The sequence below is a fragment of the Bombina bombina genome, chromosome 1 (genome assembly GCF_027579735.1).
Source record: "Bombina bombina isolate aBomBom1 chromosome 1, aBomBom1.pri, whole genome shotgun sequence".
NCBI classification, from domain to species: domain Eukaryota; kingdom Metazoa; phylum Chordata; class Amphibia; order Anura; family Bombinatoridae; genus Bombina; species Bombina bombina.
In genome coordinates this window covers 462356377-462382992 of record NC_069499.1, presented here as the reverse complement: position 1 = coordinate 462382992, position 26616 = coordinate 462356377, and the positions used below count along the sequence as shown (strand labels likewise).

At 36.3% G+C, this 26616-nt stretch overlaps 1 protein-coding gene across 1 annotated transcript in view; it reads left to right on the top strand.

The window, feature by feature from the left end:
* The first annotated feature begins 5809 nt into the window (after positions 1-5809).
* CHN1 (chimerin 1) overlaps positions 5810-26616 on the top strand; it is a 445886-nt gene continuing 425079 nt past the window's right edge. Inside the window, exons 1-2 of the mRNA XM_053698471.1 lie at positions 5810-5881; positions 6110-6217. Of these exons, the coding sequence (XP_053554446.1) occupies positions 6199-6217 (19 nt within the window). The 5' untranslated portion in view covers positions 5810-5881; positions 6110-6198. The remainder of the gene's footprint in view (positions 5882-6109; positions 6218-26616) is intronic.

Here is a 26616-nt window from a genome sequence, read left to right as displayed (position 1 = left end):
TCAAATCTCTAAACTTGATGGCATGGAGATTGAACAGTTAGTTCTTAAAGTAACAGTCTACACTAGAATATTTATTGTTTTAAAAGATAGATAATCCCTTCATTACCCACTCCCTTGTTTTGCATAACCAACACAGTTTTTAATCTCTGTTATTATCTTGCATCTAATCCTATGCAAACTGCCCCTTATTTCAGTTCTTTTGACAGACTTGCATTTTAGCCAATCGGTGCAGGCTCCTAGGAACTCCACGTGTGTGAGCACAGTGTTATCTATATGAAACACATGAACTAACACCCTCTAGTGGTGAAAAACTGTCAAAATGCCCTGAGCTATGAGGTGGCCTTCAAGGGCTTAGAAATAAGCATATGAACTTCCTAGATTTAGCTTTCAACTAAGAATACCAAGATAACAAAGCAAAACTGGTGATAGAAGTAAATTGAAAATTTGTTTAAAATGACATGCCCTATCTGAATAATGAAAGTTTGTTTTGGACTAGACTGTCCCTTTAAGCATAGAGGTTTCTTAGATTCTGTAATTGAAACTTTATGAAGATTTTGCATAGGGTATGGAAGCTTTTATTGCTTGGTGTATTTATCATGGCTTTTTCTGCCAGTCTTTTAGAATTCCTAGCGTTTTGTAGTTCTTACAGGATGGTGTGGATAAAGGCCTAGCTGCCAGTTCTCTGAAATGGCAGATTTCTGTTCTTTCAGTTTTGTTTCATAAAAAAGTTGCTAACCTTCCTGACATCCATGAAGAATTTAATTTATCAGGTAAGCATAAATTATGTTTTTTATTGGTGTATTCCTACCATAAAAAAAAATTATAGAGTAATAATCTTGCATGATAAATGTATGTCTAAAAGAGTGATCTCTGTTCCTTCTCTTGTTAGGCATAGTGTACCTTTAAGGAGGCCTAGAAGATCGATTAGGCGTTAAAGGGACAGTCTACTCCAAAATGTTTATTGTTTAAAAAAATTAGATAAGTCCTTTAACACATTCCCTAGCTTTGCACAACCAACATTGTTATATTAATATACTTTATAACCTTTGATAGATTAAAGGATAACAAAATGTAGCCATCAATCAGCAAGCGCTATCCAGGTTGCTGAATCAAAAATGGGTCGGCTCCTAAGATTTAATTCCTGCTGTTTCAAATAAAGATACTAAGAGAACAAAGAAAAAAATGATAATAGGAGTAAATTAGAAAGTTGCTTAAAATTGCATGTTTTAATCAAATCATAAATGAAAAAAAAAATTGGGTTTAGTATCCCTTTAACGACCAAGGACGTACAGGGTACGTCCTACAAAAAATGTCATTTAATGATCAAGAACATACCCTGTATGTCCTCAGGGGTTTCAAGCGGTGGAAGCAATCGTGATCCCTTTCAGCCGCTTCAAGGTATTGCAGTGATGCCGCGATATTGAGGCATCACTGCAATATCTTTTTTTTTTACCAACCGATGCAGAGAGACACTCTGTGGCCCTCTCTGCATCTGCCAGCGATAGTGCCGATCGTTGGTGGGTGGCCCATGGCTGGATCACTTCCTGATCCGGTGCGCGCAAGTGGTTGGGAGCACGCAGGGGGGGGGGGGCATGCGTGTGCACGCTAGTAGATTAAAATAAAAATTACATTGAAGGTGATGGAGGGAGATAGTAGATTAAAATAAAAATTACATTGAAGGTGATGGGATGGAGGGAGAGGGAAGGGGGGCTTAATAAATGTTAAGAAAGGGATCTGGGAGGAGTAGGTTACAGAGGAAGGGGGCAGATACACTACAGAAAATTGGCTTTTTTGCCAAAAAATAAACGGCTGCCAGTACCCAAGATGGCAGCAAATAGGTAGAGGGGGGGAGCGTTAGAGAGCTGTTTGGGGTAGATCAGGGAGGTTGGGGACTAAGGGAAGATCCAACACTGCAGAATTAAAAAAAATTATAATAATTATATATAAAAAAAAAATAAATAAAAAAAAAAGAGAAGCTTTTTATTTTAGTACTGGTAGACTTTCTGCCAGTACTTAAGATGGCGGTGACAATTGTGATGTGGGGGAGGGAAGAGAGCTGTTTGATGGGGGGTCAAGGAGGGATAAGGGGGTGGGATATGTCAGGGGAACAGCTGATCTCTACACTAAAGCTACAATTAACCCTACAAGCTACCTAATTAACCCCTTAACTGCTGGGCATAATACAAGTGTGGTGCGCAGCGGCATTTAGCGGCCTTCTAATTACCAAAAAGCAATGCCAAAGCCCTATATGTCTGCTATTTCTGAACAAAGGGGATCCCAGAGAAACATTTACAACCATTTGTGCCATAATTGCACGAGCTGTTTGTAAATAATCGCAGTGAGAAACCTAAAGTTAATAAAAAAAAAAGTTAACTTTTTCACTATTTGATCACATTTGGCGGTGAAATGGTGGCATGAAATATACCAAAATGGGCCTAGAACAATACTTTGGGTTGTCTACTACACTAAAGCTAAAATTAACCCTACAAGCTCCCTAATTAACCCCTTCGCTGCTGGGCATAAATACGAGTGTGGTGCGCAGAGGCATTTAGCGGCCTTCTAATTACCAAAAAGTAATTCCAAAGCCATAAATGTCTGCTATTTCTGATCAACAAGCTGTGTAAACAAGTTGTTTGTAAATACTTGCAGTGAGAAACCTAAAGTTGTTGGCGGTGAAATGGTGGCATGCAATATACCAAAATGGGCCTAGATCAATACTCTGGGTTATCTACTAAAAAAAAATTATATATACATGTCAAGGGATATTCAGGGATTACTGACAAATATCAATGTTACAATGTAACTATCCCAAATTTTTAAGAAAAAAAAAATGGTTTAGAAATAGCAAAGTGCTACTTGTACTTATTGCCCTATAACTTGCAAAAAAAGCAGAGAACATGTAAACATTGGGTATTTCTAAACTCAGGACAAAATTTAGAAACTATTTAGCATTGGTGTTTTTTGGTGGTTGTAGATGTGTAACAGATTTTGGGGGTCAAATTTAGAAAAAGTGTGTTTTTTTTTCATCATGTTTCATAAAAACAAAATTATAGTAAATAAGATATGATGAAAATAATGGTATCTTTAGAAAGTCCATTTAATGGCGAGAAAAATTGTATATAATATGTGTGGGTACAGTAAATGAGTAAGAGGGAAATTACAGCTAAACACAAACACTGCAGAAATGTAAAAATAGCCCTAGTCCCAAACGGTAAGAAACTTGAAAAGTGCTGTGGTCACTAAGGGCTTAATTCTCACTCTTGTCAAATATCAATATGAGACCCTTCATTTGGTTGAGTGTTATTTGGTCACCAAAAAAAATATCTCCCAGTGAATTTTTGTTTTGGTTAGCCTGATGAATCCTTTATACATCCCAGAAAGGCATTTTGGCTTTCTGTCTACATGAACATCATTGAAAAACTGTTGTTGCAAATGACTTCAGTAAAAAGACTCACTATTTTACTTGTGATTATCTTCATTCTGCAGGTAAAATCTCTGTCTTGATTGTTAAAGAGTAACAAGATTTGCCTTCATGGATTTCACACAAAATTATTTCTCACAGAAAGATAAATCAATGTTCTGAAAAAAAATAATCTGAAAAGACAATATCATACCTCCCAACATTTCAAAATTCAAAAGAGGGACCCCCCCCCGCAAAAAAAGTATGTGGGCGGGGCTTAAAAAATCATAAGACCAAAGTAATATAAATAAAAAATTTAATAAATTCATAGATTTTAATACACTTAGGCAGCAAATCAAACACAAGCTCAAACCATTGGTATGGCTATGTGAGCTATGTATTTAATTATCCTTTGCACAGACATTGCTAAATATTTTTATCTTAATTGGACATTTAATAATAAATTCTTTAAAACTGCTCTCTGCATTCCCCATTAATATTCTAAATTCTGGCCTTTAAAGTCAGCAAAAATGCACAGTAGCACACTACATAGTATACACTTATACATGCAGATACACACAAACACTACATAGCATACACTTATACATGCAGATACACACACACTACATAGTATACACTTATACATGCAGATACACACACACACTACATAGCATACACTTACACATGCAGATACACACACACTACATAGCATACACTTACACATGAAGATACACACTAACTACATAGCATACACTTACACATGAAGATACACACTACATAGCATACACATGAATATACACACACACTACATAGCATACACTTATACAGGCAGACACACACACACATTACATAGCATACACTTATACATGCAGATACACAGACACTACATAGTATACACTTATACATGCAGACACACTACATAGCATACACTTATACATGCAGATACACATACACACTGCATAGCTTACATGTATACATGCAGACATACACACACTACATAGCATAAACTTATACATACAGATACACACACACAGTTATGGATACAGATAGACACACACACTACATCATATATGGGTATCTGTAATTCATTGTATGGGGTCCTGGGGATGGCAAGCACATTAGCTGGCAGTCTGCGGCTGCCACTGTTCGTTACACTGTTCGTTATCCTGGTACTGCTCATTGTATAAAACTGAAGGCATTGCTAGTATTATCACCAGGGGTTAGATATCATCACTACCAGAGGTAGGTTAGAGAGGTCACCATTACCCGTGGTCAGAGTGTATACAGCCTTCTTACTCCTGCTTAACCCACACACCATTCCTTTTCCACAGGGAATATAACAGATATCTAACCCTGTGAGAGCAAAGACAGCTGCTTCTGAGTATGGGCCCAATAGAATTAAAAAAAAATATATATATTTTTTTTAAATGCCTGGGGCAAATCGGGACAGATGGCTAGCAAGTCGGGGCAGAGGGACAGACCCCTAAAATCGGGACTGTCCCGCGAAAATCGGGACAGTTGGGGGGTATGCAATATAAATAGAACTTACTCTGAATTTTAAATGAGCAGTATATATTTTTCTCACAAGTTTCAAAATGTACTTCAATTTGCCAATATAAAATAATTGAAATGAGATAGTATTGAAGTTAGATTTTTTAGACTGAATTTGCCAATGTGTTGTGGGGAAATAAGCTAAGAACCTGTCAGAAAAAGACAGGTACTCTGTGTAAATGACCCTTAATTACATACAAGTTAAAATTAAAATGCATAATTGATTTTAAACTAATGGTAAAATGATCTTTTCCAAAGCAGTTTATTCCTGTACACAATTAGACAGAAAAGTTATTTTTTTTCTATTAGGAAAAATATTTAAAGCAAAATAATTGTAATAGTAAATATTAGATCTTGAAAGTGCAAAAAAGGTAAATTTGTTTTTTTAAAGAATGATGTATTCCAGTGCCTACTGCTATCGCCATGTTAAATTAACCATCTACATTAACAAATACAAAAGGAAACAAATTTAAATAAAATAATTATTTGTTTTATACATTTTCAACATAGACTAAAAACCAAACCACCTTAATTTTTGTTAAGTTAAACATCTTATAAACGAGCTTAGCCATATTTATAACATATCATCCTGGTTAGTGGGAAATAGGCTAACTTCTGTCGCCAGCAGCTGCAAACCTAAAATATTTGCCGCAGTTAACGCACGCACAATAGATACACAATAATATCAACGCGTGTTTTGTTCATTAGTGTCAATGTGTGAGGGGGAGGCAGAGTGACATGATACGAGACAGCACAAGTCAATGGGGGAGAGGTAGCAAGGATTTCCTGTTGCCCTGACAACACAGGCAGCCGCCAGCCTGACCGCCGCCTGTCTGAGGAGGTGAAGCTGGTCATGTGGGGGAAGCAAGATGGCGGCCAGGAGCCTGAAGGATGCGGCGTGACTACGATCTGCACTCATCCACTGAGCGAGTGAGTATTCTCGACCAGCAATACCTTCATAATCTCAGCTGTTCATTGCCTATTGCCTTTCGCCTCTCTGTGAATGCCATGCAGCTTTTGTTCCTAGACTACACCCCCTTTACCTTAATAACAGATTTACTCCTCCCCATTTACCTCCCACCCTTGACAGGGGATCTGTCACCTGAGAATGATTTATTAGCTGCTGTTCTTCGTCCAACTTTATTTTTTATTTTGCAGTGCTTTTCATCCCAACTTGAATTGCCTATACCAGGAGGGTGCAATATCTAAGTATCTCAGTAAGGTGCAGCTAAAAGAACACCATTACAATGGCTCTCACTTTATTTGGTGAGTAAATATTTTTTCCTTCGCAATTATTATTTATTATGGGATTATGTGTCAGGTTATTAAATTGGATAGTTGTATCAATTTTACTAGGTAAGTGTATTCTTCATGCAATTCTGTCTTCCCATTGTTTCCTTTCTAGGCACAGCCTATGGGCGTGTGCTCCTTAATCTAATGTTTCCTCTGAGCCTCCTGAGATCATTGGGATTTGTTGCTGTACCATCTGACACACACAGTTTTTTTATAAAAAAAAATTGACTTCTCCTGTAGCTATATTTCAAAGCCTTATAACTTACTGGTAATATTGTGTATACTCTGTTTTGAAATGTGCAAGTAAACATGGTAAAGGTATGTTTAGATAATGTTTTAATGAGAGAGTGATCTTTTTGAGAACAATTTATTATTATTATTATTATTATCAGGTATTTGTAGAGCGCCAACAGATTCTGCAGCGCTGTAAACATAGTCGGTGTACAGGATAGCTTTTGGTAGGGGTCAATAGGGGTAATAGGCAATGCATCCTAAATCACTTTGGATACTTATTGATTATGACAAACATACAAATTCAGGTGCTTCTCTATTAATGCCAAACTAATTAATCCCTCTGTGATTTAGAGCCATTTTTGCACGAGTGATAAATTACTCTTTATTATGAGGTTAAGAGTGTACTGACAGATATTACTGGTGCAGTTAATGCATTAACTGTTCACTGTGATTGCAGAGTTATAGTTAATACAACTCATAGTAGCCATAATACTTTCATATTACATTACTTTGAGTGTACAATTTAAATGGACATTACAGTCAAAATTTAAATGCACATAGTTGAATTACATCGCTGAATAGAAACATATTTGCAATATACATGTATTAGCAAAAATGCTTCTAGTAAAAGATATCCCTGTTTTAGTGTTAGTATTTTTCTCTGCACGTACATGTGAAGCATAACTAGATATACTCAGTGTACCCACATTTTACATACTGCAGCTGCCTAGCGCATCAGTGGGGCTGGTATCATGTCAGCAATTAACAAATTGAGTCATTACCTGATGGTACAAGCACCTTAGGCTCCCTGAGCAAGTGCTTTGTTTAAAATGCTAGTGCACGGTGTATACTTAAATACACTTTTGAAACGACTATAGCTTTTATTAGAAGAATTTTTGCTAATGCATGTATATTACAAAAATGCTTCTGTTCAAAACTGAAATGCATCCATGTGGTTAACAATTTTGGCTGGAATATCCCTTTAAGGGATGTCATTTACTTAGAAGTGCAAAATTATATGAAACTTTTAAGACACAAGACATTTTTTTTCCCCTTTTTAAAAATAAATATATATATATATATATATATATATATATATATATATATATATATATATCAAATTGATGAGTGTCAACTGAAGCAGCTTGTTCAGTGATACATTTATGTATAATCTGCTGAGAATAGAAAAAAAACCATAATAAAATATTTCTGTTAAATATAGTTATATCTACTGTACATTTCAACATTCTATTGTTATCATAATTTAAATAATATTTTAAATTATATTATAGTTTCTAACTTGATATGATTATTTTTTTATGAAATTATTTTGCAAACAAAAGACAATTTTCAGACCCTACATTAAATACATAATCACATTTTACCCATATTTTCTTCACCAGTTGGGCTCCCAGCATAAATGTAGACATGTTCCCCTTTGGTCACAATCTGTCCACAATAAATCCTTATACCTGATTATTTCTAGATACCAGAAAAAATAGAAACACATTGGAGAAATACAGCAATGTACAATATATTTCATATAACTATTGTTAGTGTTAAAACATGCATTTTATGTACTGTTTTTTTTTTTTTTTTTTTAAACTGAAACACAAAGTATAGAGATAATGGTGTAAGGCCAAATAAACACTTGGTTCCAAATAGTGTCTGAGAGTTTACTTAACATTTCTTCATGTTTCCTACATTAAAATAAAATTAAAAAACAAAGGAACTTGTCAGTCCCTGATTTAGGAAATATGTCCTACAACATTGTCATGTCTTTGCAGCCTTGAGCATACAATCATCGACGGTCAACCTTTTTGATGTTTACAGTTTATAAAGTAAACCATAGTATGCAAGGAGCTTAGTACTATTTTGTAGGTACTGCCTGCTTGATGCAACTGTAGAAGTTTTATTCAATTGCAGAAAGGCCTGTTCACCAAACATACTAAAAGATAAACTCACATTTACAAGATATGAACTCATGCAGGCAAACAAACATAACCCGTGTAATGTTGTATGACTGTGTACTAGCACCCAAATAGTTTGCAAATTAACTATGTAATAAGCATTCTGTTAAAGCTGTTTTTTTTTTAATTTTTTTGCAGCCTCGCTTGATGTTTCTTGCACATGATTTAGAAATGTGTTACATATCCTTGATATAGGTTTAGTAATATATACACTAGCCCAGAGACTCTACTAAAGTATGCATCACTCCAGTATTGCACTAGCTTAGTTAATTTGTGTGAGGCTTGTCCTCTTTAATCAGATAGCTTTTTTTGGGTGCATACGTAGCAGATATCTCTTTTATTATTTGCCTCCACCTGTGGTTTATTAAGTGCACAAACATCTACAAGGTTATTTACCTGGGCTTGCCAGATCTCCTGTATTTTATTACAGCTTTTAATACACTACACTAGTAGTATTTCACTACTTTTTTATCTTTATTATTAAATGTTAAGTTTTATTTTCCTTCTGGGTGTATAAACCTCACTGTGATTATACTATTCAAATTGTATTTGCTTGAGTTCTCTGGTTTATCCATTTCTCTTTTCTTTCTAGTTTATCTATACGGATAATGAGCACCCCCCATTCCTTAATATGGAGGGTTATAATACCCAAGAGGCAAATATTCAAGTACATTGAACTATATACTATAATTGTGATTTATTTGGGATTTGAAAATAGTGGAATAAATTTATTCCCCTCCTCTGTCTTTCATACTGATACTATTTTGTAGGTACTGCCTGCCTGGATGCAACTGTAGAAGTTTTATTCAATTGCAGAAAGGCCCATGTAATGTTGTATGACTGTGTACTAGCACCCAAATAGTTTGCAAATCAACTATGTAATAAGCATTGTCTTTTTTTTTTTTTTGCTCTTAAAGGGACAGTCAAAACCAAAATTGTTATTGTTTAAAAAGATAGAAAACACCTTTACTACCCATTCCCCAGCTTTGCACAACTAACATTGTTAAATGAATAAACTTTATAACATTTAAACCTCTAAATTTCTGCCTTTTTCTAAGCCACTATACAGAAATCCTCTTATCACATGCTTTTTTTATTAGCTTTTCACAACAAGAGACTGCTAATCGATGTGGGCCATATAGATAACATTGTGCTCTTTCCCCTGGGTTGTGAATAGGGTTGCCCCCTCGCCCATGTTTTCCTGGATACTTATGAGTTAAGCATACTGCAGTGTAAGCAGGGCTGAACATGTATTATGCCTCTAAATATCACATGAATAGTGCCGTTGAACAGCACAATACATGTTCTTCCCTGCTTACCCCGCAGCATGCGTAACTCAAAAAAAGTGTCCAGGAAAACATGGCTGAAGTGGCAACCCTAGTTGTGGATGACACAGCATTAATTGGCTAAAATGCAAGTCAATAGAGAATAGTCATGTGATCAGGGAGCTGTCAAAAAAGGCTTAGATACAAGGTAATCACAGAGGTTAAAAGTATATTAAAGGGACATGAAACCCATTTTTTTTCTTTCATGATTCAGATAGTGAAAACCATTTCAAACAACTTTACAATTTACTTCTATTATTTAATTTGCTTCCTTCTCTTGTTATCCTTTGCTGAAAGGTTTATCTAGGCAAGTTCAGGAGCAGCAGAGAACCTAGGATCTAGCTGTTGATTGGTGGCTGCATATATATAACGATTGTCATTGGCTCACCTATTTGTTCAGTTAGAAACTATTAGTGCATTGCTGCTCCTTCAACAAATGATACTAAGAGAATAAAACAGATTAGATAATAGAAGTAAATTAGAAAGTTGTTTAAAATTGTATTCTCTATCTAAATCATGAAAGATTTTTTTTTGGGTTTCAGGTCCCTTTAAAGGGACAGTCTACCATAGAATTGTTATTGTTTTAAAAGATAGATAATCCCTTTATTACCCATTCCCCGGTCTTGCATAACCAACACAGTTATATTAATATACTTTTTACCTCTGTGATTACCTTGTATCTAGGAACCTTCTTATCACATGACTGTGACTGTTTATTATCTATTGTCTTGCATTTAGCATTGTGTTGTGCTAGATCTTAAATAACCCCCTGTGCCTGAACACAGTGTTGTCTATATGGCCCATGTGTACTTTCTGTCTCTTTGTGTTGAAAAGAGATTTAAAAAGCATGTGATAAGAGGCAGCCCTCAAAGGCTTAGAAATTAGCATATGAGCCTACCTATGTTTAGTTTAAACTAAGAATACCAAGAGAAAAAAGCAAATTTGATGATAAAAGTAAATTGGAAAGTTGATTAAAATGAAAAGTCCTATCTGAATAATGAAAGTTTAATTTATACTAGACTGTCCCTTTAATATAACCATGTTGGTTGTGCAAAACTGGGGAATGGGTAATAAAGGGATTATCTATCTTTTTAAACAATTAAAATGATTGAGTTGACTGTCCCTTTTTAATTGGAACACACTGCTGTGCCTTGTAAGCTTCTGATTGGTGTTTACTTGGCACTCTTCACATGTTTGTTTATCAGTCAGGTGCGACTCACAAAAGACAGGCTGGTTAAAAAAAACAACCCAGTTGTTTTGCAAACATTTCTAGGGCTAAAGCACCCAAGAAGAGTGTGCAATACTAGGCTAATCTTTTAAACATGTTATGTTGTATAAATGGGCAAGGCATTATAGCACTCTAGTGGCATTTCAATAACATTTCTCGATTTCATAAATTCTTGTAAGAATTTAACATGGGCTGCCTGCGAGGAGTAGCAATGTTAGATTGTAAAATCTTGTGAGTGTTATTCCTGTATTAAAATGTGTTTTTATATATTAGTCTTTCATAATATTATTGTATGCCTCTTTTATATTAATCTTTTATGCTTGTCTAGCTCTTCCTCAGCCGGATTTCATTGTGTATTCCACCCTATGAAATATGGGACTATTTACTAATGTTAACAAATTGTTGGAAGCAGTTTAGATTTGAGAACCCTTAATGATATTTTCTTTTATATCTTTTGGAACTATGCCCCTTCTAAATTATCAATGAAATGTCAAGTCAGGGCTCAGCAAATGTTGGGCACCCTAGTGCCACAAATGACCTTGGTGCCTAATAAAATGCCTTAAAGCCATGGCATGGTTGTAGGGTAAAAGAGTGAGTATTGGTGCTCATTCAACTTTTGTGATGTTCTCAGCTGCATGTCACTTCTGCCTGTTTGCTGTGAGTCTGTCACAACCAAATTCCTGCCTTCTCTCTGCCTACCACACACAATGACCTGTCCCCTGAATTTCCAAAGGTAAAGATCAATCAACGGATCAAATCACTGTTAAATGTCATTACTGCCACCTCTTCCCCATAATGTCTTAAATTTGTTTTTGTATATGACCAGGTTTCAATAGGTAAACTAATTTTTCATATGAGAAAATAAAGGTAAAGGAATTATTTGTAAACATTTTAATACACTCCAGATGATAAAATGGAACACATTAAGGGCTCGATTTATCAAGCCAGGGTGGACCGGGGCATACATATTCGCCCCTGTCTGCCCCAGTTCCCCTTTGGCAGGGTTGCAATCCGCTGGCAGAATTTAATATTGCACACAAGCGCTATTTCTGAAGACATAAATCATGACTGCAGGTTCTCTTGTGAGAACCTGCAGTCATAGGGAGGTGAAGAGCTTGGTAAATCGAGCCCTAAATAATAGAAAAATTTACTGTACACTATCCCTTTAACCTTCTTAATAAGAAGGTTGATTGTTTGGGCAAATGAGGATTCCCAATATATAGTAAAAATACTTTTCCCTAAATAAATAAATAAGGCACGGGTCAAGCACATCCTGTTTGATAGTTTATATTACCATATGGAAAAAGTCAGTATTATATAATAACACACATTTTGCGCTGTCACTAAAAAATATAATATGGATTGGGATACAGTTGTAAAATATAGATGCTGTTAAAAAAATAGCTGACAGTTATTTTTCATTTGCAATCCCATTTTAGCAGCTTCATCAGGATCATGCAACTTTGCCAAATCTTTGTGAATGCTCATTATACATTCTTCATTCTCTTCTGCTAAACCGTTTTTCTAAGAATTCTGTCTTTGGGTGCACAATTTGCAGTTTACATATTTTTGTGTAAATATTTTATGATCATTTTGAAAGATACTCCAAGATAAGATTTCGTCTACTGTTTTTTACTTTTAAAAATTATGTACAGGTATACCACATGGTCATTTATAAAATACATTTAATACAAGGAAGTACTTTACAGGATCTCAGAATAATTTTGTTTTGGTATGTTCAACTTTAAAAATTATATATACATGTTTTGAAACAGCATCAGAATTTCTGTTATCAGTTGCAGTCAGCCACCCATTCAGCATATGTTTCAGTCTCTGACAAGCCATAGGACCGAACTATTAAAATCTGTAGCCTAACACCTCTGTGCGTTTCTATTGGCTGTACTGCCAGCCTTGAAAGAAAAAAAATCCTTTTTGTCAAGGGGCAGCAGCAACTGAAAATAGGAAGGTAAATATAAATCGTTAAATAAATAAAAATAAAATTCATCCGAAAGTGAGGCATAAATACATGTTAATTCCTTTTCATCCCCGGCTATACATTTTAAAAGTTTACTACAACGTCAAGATAAGTATTAGATGTTTCAGCGATGACTTGCAATGCTTAAAGGGGCAGTCTAGTCAAAATTAAACTTTCAATGCATTTGGCAGTTTTTCACAGCTAGAGGGCGTAAGTTCATGTGTTTCATATAGATAACATTGTGACCACACCCATGGATTTACAAGTGAGAGGGCACTGATTGGCTAAATGCAAGTCTGTCAAAAGAACTGAAATAAGGTGGCAGTCTGCAAAGGCTTAGATACAAGGTAATCTCAGTGGTAAAAAGTATATTAATATAACCATGTTGGTTATGCAAAAGAGGGGAATGGGTAATAAAGGGATTATCTATTTTGTTAAACAATAACAATTCTGGAGTAGACTGTCCCTTTAAGAAGAAAAGAGCCTTGTATCTCTCCACATCTAATTTTGCAGGTGCATTAAAATAATTACTAAGGATCTTCAATGACGAGCAACAATCAAGCTTGTGAAAAAAAAAAATCTTAATTTCAATATGAGATATTAAACAGAAACAATAGGCTAGATGGTTGGATCACATTCCAGGTAAAAACACAACAGTTGATAAAGCATTATTTTGCAATGTACTTGTATTAACAAAAATGGCTCTTCTAACATGTATTACCGTTTTTGGGGCATATGCAAATATGACGTAAATGGAGTCATTGCTGAAACGATACATGCTCTCTGAGCAAGCAAGGTGTTTGAATGCTGGGGAACTGGTCATGTGTAGTATACGTATGCATGCACATAACACAGTAAAAGCATTTTTGCTAATAAAAGTTTATTATACAAGTATTTTCATTTTCCAATTGAAATTAACTCATGCATTGACTATTATATCCATTTAAGCAAAATCTTTTAAAATATGTTATGCTGTAATGTCTTTTGCTACTGGTTGGGAAACTTCCACAATGCTATTCTGCAAACATGACAGGAAAATGTTGGTCTGTTTAGAACTTGATTTAATTTTTTTTAGTTTTTCTTTTTGTTAAATAAAAACCAATTTACAGAACACTTCTGTAAGTTGTTTTGTCAGAATAAAAATTAATTTAGTTTGATGTGTTTGGGCTATATTATTTTGATGTGTGCTAGTAGGGAGACTAGGAAAATAAAAATCACATTAATAATTTTATTTGAGCTTGTTGTTATCAATGGCAGCTTAATTTGGATTTTCACGTTTATTCAATCTTTAATCTTGCTTCTTGACTACAATGTCGATTAAAGTTTATGTTGCGTTTTAAGAGCGAAGTTTTAGCTCTTGTTCTATCAGATGTAGTAGGTGAGACACCATAGTAAAATGCTGCCATAAAATAGCTCTGATAAATAAAATGTTGTTGTCATTTTGTATGCCAATGTTGTGAGTGTCAAAATCTTTAAACATTCATAAAACACGATACAATTAGGACTTTTTATTGAAAAAAAAAGAAATTCAAACATTTTCTTTCATGATTCCAATACAGTATTAAAAAAAAAAAAAAAACATCTGTCCATTTTATTTATATTATTAAATTCAGTTTTTCCTCCTAGTATCCTTTTGTTGAAAGGTAGTTGGGTAGGCTTAGGAGTGTGCATGTATCTGGAGCACTATATAGCAGCAGTTTTGCAATAATGCTTTTAACAGTGTTATACAATTGCAAGATCAGTAGATTGCTGTAGTCTTTGCCATCAAATGCTCCAGACACATACACATTACTTACATAGGTATGCTCATCAACAAAGAATGCTATGAGAATGAAGCAAATTTCAAATTAGAAGTACATTGGAAACTTTTTAAAAGTTGTATGCTCTAACTAACTGAATTCTGAAAGAAAATTAATGTCCCTTTAATCTAAAGACATTTCATAAACTATCAAAGTACCAGGACATGTAGATTTGGTTACTAATCCCTGACACCTGAGGAACAGAATCTGACTGACTTATAATGCCAAATCCCAAATCTTTGGTGATTAAAAAAAAAAAAAAAAAAAAAAAAATCTTACTGTTGCACTGCACTTACTATATATTTAACTTGAGCAAAGGGTTAAACACCTAGTTAAGGTGTGCTCTGGACTCCTGAGCGGGACAAGGCTGGTGAACCAGTAAGGAGCAGAATATGTGCCTAGTTGTCCACCACAGTAGTGGTAATGCTTTTCCTCTAATTGTATTGTAACTAATTTTAAACAACTTTTTCTCTTTACTTAAAACCGCATAGCTATATAAGTAAAATAAATAAATCCAGGCCAATGTGGCTAAATAAAAATGTGTTAAGAGAAATTACGAAAAAAAAAACGTAGGGCATTTTAATTATTCAAAGAAAATAGTACACACTCAAAATTCCAAATATATAAGGAATGTAACAAAGCATGCAAAAAAGCAATCAAATTAGCCAAAATTGAAAATGAAAGATTAATTGCAAAGGATTTTTAAGTCAAACCCTAACTGTTTTTTTAAGTACATAAATGACAAAAAAATCTAAGAAGGTGTGTATATATAGGCACATTAAAATTTGTGAAGGGTAGCATTATTGACAGGGAGAAGGCTGGGGTACTAAACCAGTTCTTTTCTTCAGTATACACAAGAGAGTAAACAATGGGAGATACTTTGAAACAAACTAGAACATACAAACCCATACCATTATCTAGGTTATCTCTAGGGCACTGTTTTTCAAACCTGTCCTCAGGCTTCCCTAACAGGCCACATTTTGAGGATATCTGCACTAGAGAACAGGTGAACCTATCAGGTGATTATTAAACATGGTTATTTTACCTGCTCTCTTCCAAGGTAATCCAGAAAACCTGGACAGTTGGGGAGGCCTGAGGACAGGTTTGAAAACCAGTGCTCTAGAGGATATCAGGAAAAAACTGGATAATATTAAGGTAAATAAAACTCCAGGCCCAGGTGGAATACACCCAAGGGTTTTACAGGAATTTAGCACTTTTATAGCCCAACCTCTACTCTTCATTTTTCTAGACTCATCCTCAGGCATAGTACCCCAGGACTGTGCCACTATTTTTAAAAAAGGGAAGCAGAACTGATCCAGGAAGCTATAGAGACCAGTTAGTCAGATATCAATAGTGGGTAAGATACTGGAATGGATTTTCAGGGATTATAATAATGAAAAAAACCCAAAGTCTGAGTAGACCTGTAACATGGTTAATGAGCAGTAAATATAAAAAACTTTATACCACTCAAAGGTAGCCCTAACCCCAATCACTGGATAAATCCAAGCAAACAGGTTAATGCCTGTAATATATCGTGCCGATAGCTGCGAGTAGCAAAGTCTAGTCCCAAATAGGAGCAAAGTGCTTGTTTCTGTACCCCAGAGCTGGTGCCTAACATGCCAGTGTGGCACGTTAAAGGGACACTGAACCCAAATTTTTTCTTTTGTGATTCAGATAGAGCATGCAATTTTAACCCCTTTTAGTGACCACAGCACTTTTCCATTTTCTGACTGTTTGGACCAGGGCTATTTTTGCATTTCTGCAGTGTTTGTGTTTAGCTGTAATTTTCCTCTTACTCATTTACTGTAACCACACATTATATACCGTTTTTGTCGCCATTAAATTGACTTTCTAAAGATACCATTACTTTCATCATATCATATAATTTGAACAAACTAAAAGTATTAAGAGCGCAACTAGGAGAGGGGTGGATGTACAATGGCAAAAATACAAGCAAGCGGAATAAAAATAGTAACTGATATAAAATTAATAAAATAAGGAATAATTAAATTACAGATGTGTAAAGTTAATAGTGTGACCAGTGAGAATCAATAAAAAGTACAGGATAAAAATACACACACAAATTTGCATACATGCATATGAACAAAAAAATCCAAATGTTAAAAAGCACAAGTCATATATCTGAATGAATATTACCCAATATTGGGAGGAGTCGTTAGGAACTTGCAAATAGAAAAGTGACTGCTGAGATGGATTATAATATCAGCTCCTAAAGACCGTCCTTAGAAAATGAGGTGCAGCTCCTTTCAGAGGCGTGTTTCCAGACGCTCTCTTAACTGTGAATCCTATGGCGAGAGAAGAAGACAGCGCAACCCTACATCAAGGTAGACGTTTAAACAAATTTCTTAAGTATACAATAATATTGCACTTACAAACAGGTTTAAAATTTGCACATTGATCCCACTCGGGGAAAGAAGGAAAGCGAGTCCCAGTTAACTTTAAATCCCTCCAGGGAATAACTGTTTGTCGCCGCTTCTGTTCTTCTTGTAATCAGTCTGTGTTTAGGAGCCGTCCGTAGCTCCGCCCCCAACGCGTTTCGTCTGCGCTCTGCAGACTTTTTCAAGAGGATATGATGATGTATAGCAGCACGCTCCTGTACGCTGCTATAAACATCTACTAGTCACTTTCAATTGGTTACTGACCGGCCAATCCGGTGGCAGGATGCGGACAAGCCTCTTTAATCTGCAAACAATGTCTTTAGACTATTTACTTGCTGGAAAATAAACAGACACTCCAGATTTTTGTTACACATCACAATATTCCTAATCTGTATGTTTATAGTTAAATACTTAATTAAATAACTTTTTAAAAAATTTACAATTAAAATCTATATTGATAAACAAAAAAATTATAGTAAATATGCAATTCGTTACCTGCAACTATAATTATTAATTAATTTCATCAGCCCCACTGAGTATTTTTATATCATCAGCAATACTTTATCTGAAATATAACACACAAACTTATTTATAACTTCATAGGAACAGGGGAAGGATTGATTTAAAAAGAACCATAAAATTACTTATATTTAAAATTCATACTTAATACATAATAGAAATATTATTTATAAAGCTATATATACCATTAAAAAAGATTTAATATAATTTAATTAACTAAATTACTAAATGCATAAATAACAAGTCATTAAAAAAGGCCATTAAAAAGTTGGTTATATGTTGTGTACTGAAAAGTTCATGAGAAGAGTAAACTATGATTATGTCATAAAGGCCTGCAGGTCTATATCAACATTTAACCCTTTAGGGGCCATACAGTTAAGCAGGTGAATCCATTTTGTTTCACACTTTCTGAGGTGCATTAACCTCTGCTGCTCATTACCCATTGATTGTGGTATGGTCTGTAATACCTTAACTTTGAGGTTATTTGGATTTTTATTATGCACCCTCCTAAAGTGTTCAGATACACTATGGTTTTCATATCCTTTGGTTATATTCTCTATGTGGTCGTATATGCGGCGTTTGACTTTCCTTTTAGTCCTGCCCACGTAGATCAAATTACACTCACACATGAGGCAGTACACCGCATATACGGACACACATGAGGCTCTATCTTTAATTTTAAATTCCTTAGAGTGATCCCAGTTATGAATAATATCACCCTTACTGATAAGGTCACACATACAACAATTTAATCTTCCACACTTAAAAGTTCCCCCTTTGTTAATGCACCAATCAGAGAGAGTCCCTTTTCCTGTATTTTTAATTGCTCTTAACTTAGATGGAGCTAATATGTTTTTAATGCTTTTATTTTTCTTAAAGATAGTTACCGGGGTGAGCTCCAAGTGTGGTCCTAAAACAGGATCAGACAAAAGGATATTCCAATGTTTTTTGAGTGTAGTTTTAATAAAATTAGCACCTAAATTGTAAGTGGTTATAAATTTGGCTCCCCATTTCTTTCCTTCATTATGGGTTCTAGTGACATGTTGGTTTTTATTTGTACTCTGCAATAAGTCCCCTATATCTCTATTTCTACTCTCTATTCTAGCTTTCTGTACTAAACTAGTATCATACCCTTTCTTTATGAATTTATCTTCTAACTGGTCAGCCTCTGTTTCAAAGTCTTCTATGTTTGTACAATTTCTGCGGATCCTGAGAAATTGGCTGTAGGGTATATTCTTCTTCCATTGGGGTAAATGCCCACTCCCAGCATCTAGGAAACCATTACTATCCATATCTTTTTTTTTTTTTAATTCTTAACCAACGTTTTATTAGTTGTTTGATCTATAAATAGACACAAATCTAAGAATTCCATCTCCCTCTTGTGTATTTTACTTGTGAATTCCAGATTAAAAGTATTATTATTTAGATAACCAATAAACTCCAAAGCTTCTAAATCACTACCCTTCCACACCATGAGGATGTCATCGTTGTACATCAAGACATTCTCCTTATATGGGTTGTTATTCCACATATACTTCTCCTCAAAAGCAGCCATATATATATTGGCATAAGAAGGGGCCATGGGCGTACCCATGGCCGTTCCCTGTACTTGCTGATAACATTTAATTTCGAATGAGAAGAAATTGTGGAATAAAATAAATTCAATCTCTCTCGCTAAGTACTTTACTTGTACAGGTGGTAGGTCACTATATTTATCAAAAAATTCCTCAAAGGCTTTCACTCCCTCTACATGCGGTATATTAGTGTACAACGAAGTAATATCACATGATATCCACAATAGATTATCATCCCATGTTATACCTTCAAATAATTTTATGGTTTGGGTAGTATCCTTTAGGTAATATTTGGTTCTTCTAACAGTTGGCTGAAGAAACCAATCTAAATAGCTTGAAAGATTACTAGTTAGAGAACCCACCCCGGAGACTATAGGTCTCCCGGGTGGGTTCACTTTGTCCTTGTGCACCTTCGGTAGATGGTAAAACAAAGGTACCGAAGGGCACGAGATAAGAATAAAATTAGCTTCCTCAGTAGTTAGTATACCATCTTCTCTTCCTTTTAGTACAAAAGCATGTAGTTCTAGACTGTACTGAGGGGGAGGGGTCTTTGTCCAGCTTTTTATATGTCTTTTTACAACTTAATAATCTATACGCTTTTTTTAGGTATACGTCTCGGTCCTGGATGACAATTCCCCCCTCCCTTGTCCGCTTGTCTTATAGTAATGGACAAATCAGATTTGAGCTCATCTGAAGCCTTTCCTTCTTGGTGTGTTAAATTATCCCTATATTTAAGATTTTCTTTCTTTTTTAGTGTTTCAAAATAACTCCTAAATTCTTCTTTTACTATTTCATTAAAAACTGGGATATAATTACCCTGTGCAAATATAGGGTTAAAACTAGACTTTTTTTTTAAATTACTATGTTTAATAGGGGTTTCATCCTCATATACACTCATATTCAGTAACTCCTCCTCCTCCTGTTGTACCCCTATAGTTTGCGTATTAGATAGACCTTCATTTAAGCTAATTAATATATTTAAAGCTTCAAGGTCATGCTCCCCTGGTTGCAATTGGACAGTACTCTTTCTTCCTTCCCTAAAATCATTCTTTAAAAAATTACGTTGTAAAGTTAACTTGCGTATATATTTTTGTAAATCTATAAATATTTCAAAGCCATTGGGAAGACTCTGTGGAGCAAATTTAAGCCCTTTACCCAGTAGCTTATATTCACTTGTTGATAATATTCTTTTAGATAGATTAAAAACATCCTTTTTCTCCTGTTCTAATACCTGCCTCTTGATCTTACATTCTCTAACTCTTGTCCCTGCTCTGGATCCTCGTCTTGTTCCCACCTTCTTTTTGTACCCTGTCTCTTCTCCTCCCTCTTGTCTTGTGGGTGGTAATTTAGGTGTTGCTCCCACTGTCTCCCTTGTTGATTGTGGTTGTATTGTGTTTTCTGTGGCCAAGTTTGTTGGGGCCTCTCCCTCCATAAAAAAGAAGAAGAAGAGGTAGAAGGAGATGCGTGTATATGAGAGGTAGAGTTATGTCTATTATAATGCTGTTCTCTTGGTGTATAATTATTTGAAGGATTAGGTTCTTTTCTATAATGGACATGAGGTTTAGGTTTAGCCCCCTGCTCATTCCATCTGGACGGTAAGTGGGGTTCACCTAAAACCTGAAATCTATTTTGTGTCTCTACTCCATAATCATTTCTTATACCTGCATTCTCTATATTCCCTCTATTGTGATTGTTGTTGTGCATATTATTACCTTTATAAGAAACAGGTTTCACTTCCCTACTTGTATTATTGTCTTCCCTAGGGTGGGGCTGATCTTTACCCTGCATATAATTATCCCTTCTATTGTTTTCTCTTCTTCCCTTATAATTTCTATTATGAATCCTATCATTTTTATAATCATCTTGATCTCTTTTTATTTTATTCCACAATTTCTTCTCGTTTGAAAATAAATTTTATCAGCAAGTACAGGGAACGGCCATGGGTAGGCCCATGGCCCCTTCTTATGCCAATATATATATGGCTGCTTTTGAGGAGAAGTATTTGTGGAATAACAACCCATATAAGGAGAATGTCTTGATGTACCCGCGGTGAGTGTAATTTGATCTACGTGGGCAGGACTAAAAGGAAAGTCAAACGCCGCATATACGACCACAAAGAGAATATAACCAAAGGATATGAAAACCATAGTGTATCTGAACACTTTAGGAGGGTGCATAATAAAAATCCAAATAACCTCAAAGTTAAGGTATTACAGACCATACCACAATCAATGGGTAATGAGCAGCAGAGGTTAATGCACCTCAGAAAGTGTGAAACAAAATGGATTCACCTGCTTAACTGTATGGGCCCTAAAGGGTTAAATGTTGATATAGACCTGCAGGCCTTTATGACATAATCATAGTTTACTCTTCTCATGAACTTTTCAGTACACAACATATAACCAACTTTTTTAATGGCCTTTTTTAATGACTTGTTATTTATGCATTTAGTTAATTAAATTATATTAAATCTTTTTTAATGGTATATATAGCTTTATAAGTAATTTTTCTATTATGTATTAAGTATGAATTTTAAATATAAGTAATTTTATGGTTCTTTTTAAATCAATCCTTCCCCTGTTCCTATGAAGTTATAAATAAGTTTGTGTGTTATATTTCAGATAAAGTATTGCTGATGATATAAAAATACTCAGTGTGGCTGATGAAATTAATTATTGTGCCAGCACAGAGTTGCAGGTAACGAATTGCATATTTACTATAATTTTTTTGTTATCAATATAGATTTTAATTGTAAATTTTTAAAAAAGTTATTTAAGTATTGAACTATAAACATACAGATTAGAAATATTGTGATGTGTAACAAAAATCTGGAGTGTCCGTTTATTTTCCAGCAAGTAAATAGTCTAAAGACATTGTTTGCAGATTAAAGAGGCTTGTCCGCATCCTGCCACCGGATTGGCCGGTCGGTAACCAATTGAAAGTGACTAGTAGATGTTTATAGCAGCGTACAGGAGCGTGCTGCTATACATCATCATATCCTCTTGAAAAAGTCTGCAGAGCGCAGACGAAACGCGTTGGAGGCGGAGCTACGGACGGCTCCTAAACACTGAGACTGATTACAAGAAGAACAGAAGCAGCGACAAAGCACTTATTCCCTAGAGGGATTTAATGTTAACTGGGACTCGCTTTCCTTCTTTCCCTGAGTGGGATCAATGTGCAAATTTTAAACCTGTTTGTAAGTGCAATATTATTGTATACTTAATAAATTTGTTTAAACGTCTACCTTAATGTGGGGTTGCGCTGTCTTCTTCTCTCGCCATAGATATCATATAATTTACTATAATTTTTGTTTATAAAATATGATGAAATTTTTTTTCTAACTTTGACCCACAAAATCTGTTACACATCTACAACCACCAAAAAACAACTGTCATGAGATGCAGGACATATGCAGAACACAGCAATGATGGTACAACTCTATTTTATTACAGAGCATGGAAACATACATCTAGTCAGATTGATTTCACTAACTAACTGCGACACAGACTACCGGACCTAAGCCCCACCCCCAAACTAGTGACATCACTTCCTGCTCTCATCACAACAACCATACTAAATAGTTTCTAAATTTTGTCCTGAGTTTAGAAATACCCAATGTTTACATGTTCTTTGCTTTTTTTGCAAGTTATAGGGCAATAAATACAAGTAGCACTTTGCTATTTCCAAACCATTTTTTTTTTTCACCCCCAGACTAGTGACATCACTTCCTGCTCTCATCACATCTTCCCCCTTTTCAAAGGGCGAAGCATACATTTAAATATAACAAATAACGGGGTATACAAAGAGCATACAACAACATTTTTGAACAGTATGTAGCAAATTGGTTACAGAAAAATAAACAACATTAATTACATCCTGACTTGGACATCGGGGTAGACTACCCTAGTCCACAGTGACCATGGGATTATTCTGCCCATAGTTCCGGTCACTGTTCTAGCTAAAGTTTTTACCACTCTTCCGCTTGATGTAACTTTGCATGAACTGTCCTCTGATACAGAAGAAGGTGAATAAGAGTCCGCTGGAGGCAAAGACATATCCCAGCTGTGATCTTGCTGAGGGGAAGGCACCTCTCTTAGAACAGTGGACCCCACCGGCGGTGGTACTGAGGTATCCAGTTCCAGACTCTCTGGTACAGGCTGAAGATGTCTTCGGTTACGCATGTAACCGTCCCTCCATCAGTAAGGGCTGCTTAAGACCTTGGTTCTGGAGAGCATCCAATTACCGTAGCAGGCGTCTTCCATTTCTTCTCATCATCCAGTTTAATTCTGACACTTTGCCCCGCATTTAGTTCCTGTAAGGGCCTGGCCTGACAGACTGTCTCCTGTCGTAGAAGAAACGATAGCCCTTTTTGGCCTCTTCATCCCTCCTAAGGACTTCGTCCCGAGGAACAGAGCCAGTCGGCTTGAAGACACCCACTGAGGGTAAGGTGGTGCGAATCTGGCGTCCTAGCATCAGCTGTGCCGGGCTAAACCCGGTGGCTTGAATGGGCGTCTCCCTGTATGACAAAGGGCTAGGTACGGCTCCGATTGCTTTAAAATGAACTTTGTAGTTTGAACTGCCCTTTCAGCCATTCCGTTGGCCTACGGGTTATGTGGACTTGACGTGGAATGTACAAAGTCATATTCCCTGCTGAAAGCACTGAACTCTGTAGAAGCGAACTGCATGCCATTATCACTCACCAGCTCCATCGGAATGCCCAAAGTAACATAATTCAGTTTTCCTAAAATTACATTTTTCTTTATTTAACTTCAGCCCAGACTCTTTGATAGCCTGCAGCACACAACTTGAACGCTGATCATGCTCCTCCACTGTAGACCCATACACTAGAATGTCATCCACGTGGTCACTCAGGAGAGAACTCATTTCCCTTTGAAAGATTTCAGGAGCAGAGGATATTCCAAAGGGGAGTCTGCAGAAGCAAAACCAACCTACCGGTGTGATAAAGGTAGTCAGTTTACGGCACTTTGGATCTAAGAGGATCTGCCAAAAGCCGCTAGAAGCATCCAATGTAGAAAAGAACTTCGCCCCAGCCAACTTTGGAGCTATATCTTCTAATGTCGGCAGCACAAATCTTTCTCTCTTCACTGCCTCATTCAACCTTTTCAGGTCCACACAGATGTGCACCTTTCCATTTTTCTTTGCAACAGGAACAATGGGGGCACACCAATCAGTCGCTTCAACAACCTCTTCAATAACCCCCATAGACTTCATGCGCATAAGCTCCTTCTCCACTTGAGGCATGAGCGGGAACGGAATTCTACGGGGAGTAGAAATACTGTATGGGACTACGTCACTCTTAAGAGCTATACAGACTGGCTTGCAATTCAGTAGGCCCAATTCGCCAAACATATCTTCGGAGATCTCATTCACTCTGGTCACGAGGCCCAAGTCACAGGCTGCTTTTCTGCTCAATAAATTGCTAACACACTGACCTCGAATCACATGCACCCACATGGTGAATTTCCTTTGCTTATACTCACAGCTGGCAAGAAATTTCCCCGCACAATCAATACGGCCACCAGGACTATGGACATTTGTAGTAACCTTCGCCAGCTGGGGCTGTCGAGGCAGTTTCATAAATGCAGCGAAAGACATTACAGTAATATCTGCTCCTGTGTCAATCTTAAAATCAACTTTGGCTCCCATTACAGTAAAAGTAACCTTCCAATCTTCCTCTGAGCTTGGCCGTTCCACAACAGACCCCACAAAAGAGACTTCCTGACCCTCCTGGTCACTGTCCACCTGCATCTCCTCAATGTATTCAGTTTTACACACCACTTCAAAATGGCCCATTCTGTTACATTTTCTGCATCTTTTATCTCTGGCCGGGCATATAACACTCTGATCATGGGCACGGTAGCACCGTGTGCATCGGGCATGCTGCGCCCATCCACTTCTAGGTCTGTCCATTATTTTAGATCTACCGCTCACACTGTGCCTTTCACTAGCAGTTTTCCTGTTGCACTTCATCCACAATACTCTCAGACCTCAGATCAGCACTTTGCTTTTTCACCAGTTCACTCTGGTGGGCCATCCTAATAGCCCCATCTAATGTTAAATCAGGCTCTAACTGCAGCTTCAGTGAAACTTCAGCATCTGCAATTCCAATAACTATTCTGTATCTGATTTGCTCTTCTTTAGCAACACCAGACTCACAGAATTCAGCTAGTTCATACAGGCTGCGCACAAATGACTCCACAGATTCTCCCACACGCTGATTACGTTTGTGAAAACAAGCTCTCTCATGAATCACATTTCTTTTGGGCACAAAGTGGGCACTGAGTTTATCCATAACTATATCAAAGTTAAATTCTTCCCCTTCTTGGAAAGTAAAAGCATTGAACACTGGTTCCACATCTTTCCCCATAGAGTATAAAAGAGAATTAACTTGTACTTCACCACTTTCCTTGTCCAGCTTGGAAGCAATCCTGAAGCGCTGAAACCACTGACGCCATGTGGGCCAAGCTGCAGGCTGAGAGAAGTCAAAAGGCTCAGGTGGGGTAAACTTTGACATCGTCATCGATCAGGAATAGAAGCACAGGCAAGAACTTCTGACACCATGTCATGAGATGCAGGACATATGCAGAACGCAGCAATGATGGTACAACTCTATTTTATTACAGAGCATGGAAACATACATCTAGTCAGATTGATTTCACTAACTAACTGCGACACAGACTACTGGACCTAAGCCCCACCCCCCAAACTAGTGACATCACTTCCTGCTCTCATCACAACAACCATACTAAATAGTTTCTAAATTTTGTCCTGAGTTTAGAAATACCCAATGTTTACATGTTCTTTGCTTTTTTTGCAAGTTATAGGGCAATAAATACAAGTAGCACTTTGCTATTTCCAAACCATTTTTTTGTTTTCAAAATTAGCGATAGTTACATTGGAACACTGATATCTGTCAGGAATCCCTGAATATCCCTTGACATGTATATTTATTTTTTTAGAAGACAACCCAAAGTATTGATCTAGGCCCATTTTGGTATATTTCATGCCACCATTTCACCGCCAAATGCGATCAAATAAAAAAAATCGTTCACTTTTTCACAAATTTTAGGTTTCTCACTGAAATTATTTACAAACAGCTTGTGCAATTTTGGCACTAATGGTTGTAAATGCTTCTCTGGGATCCCCTTTGTTCAGAAATAGCAGACATATATGGCTTTGACGTTGCTTTTTGGTAATTAGAAGGCTGATAAATGCCGCTGCGCACCACACTTGTATTATGCCCAGCAGTAAAGGGGTTAATTAGGTAGCTTGTAGGGAACTTGCAGGGTTAATTTTAGCTTTAGTGTAGAGATTAGCCTCCCACCTGA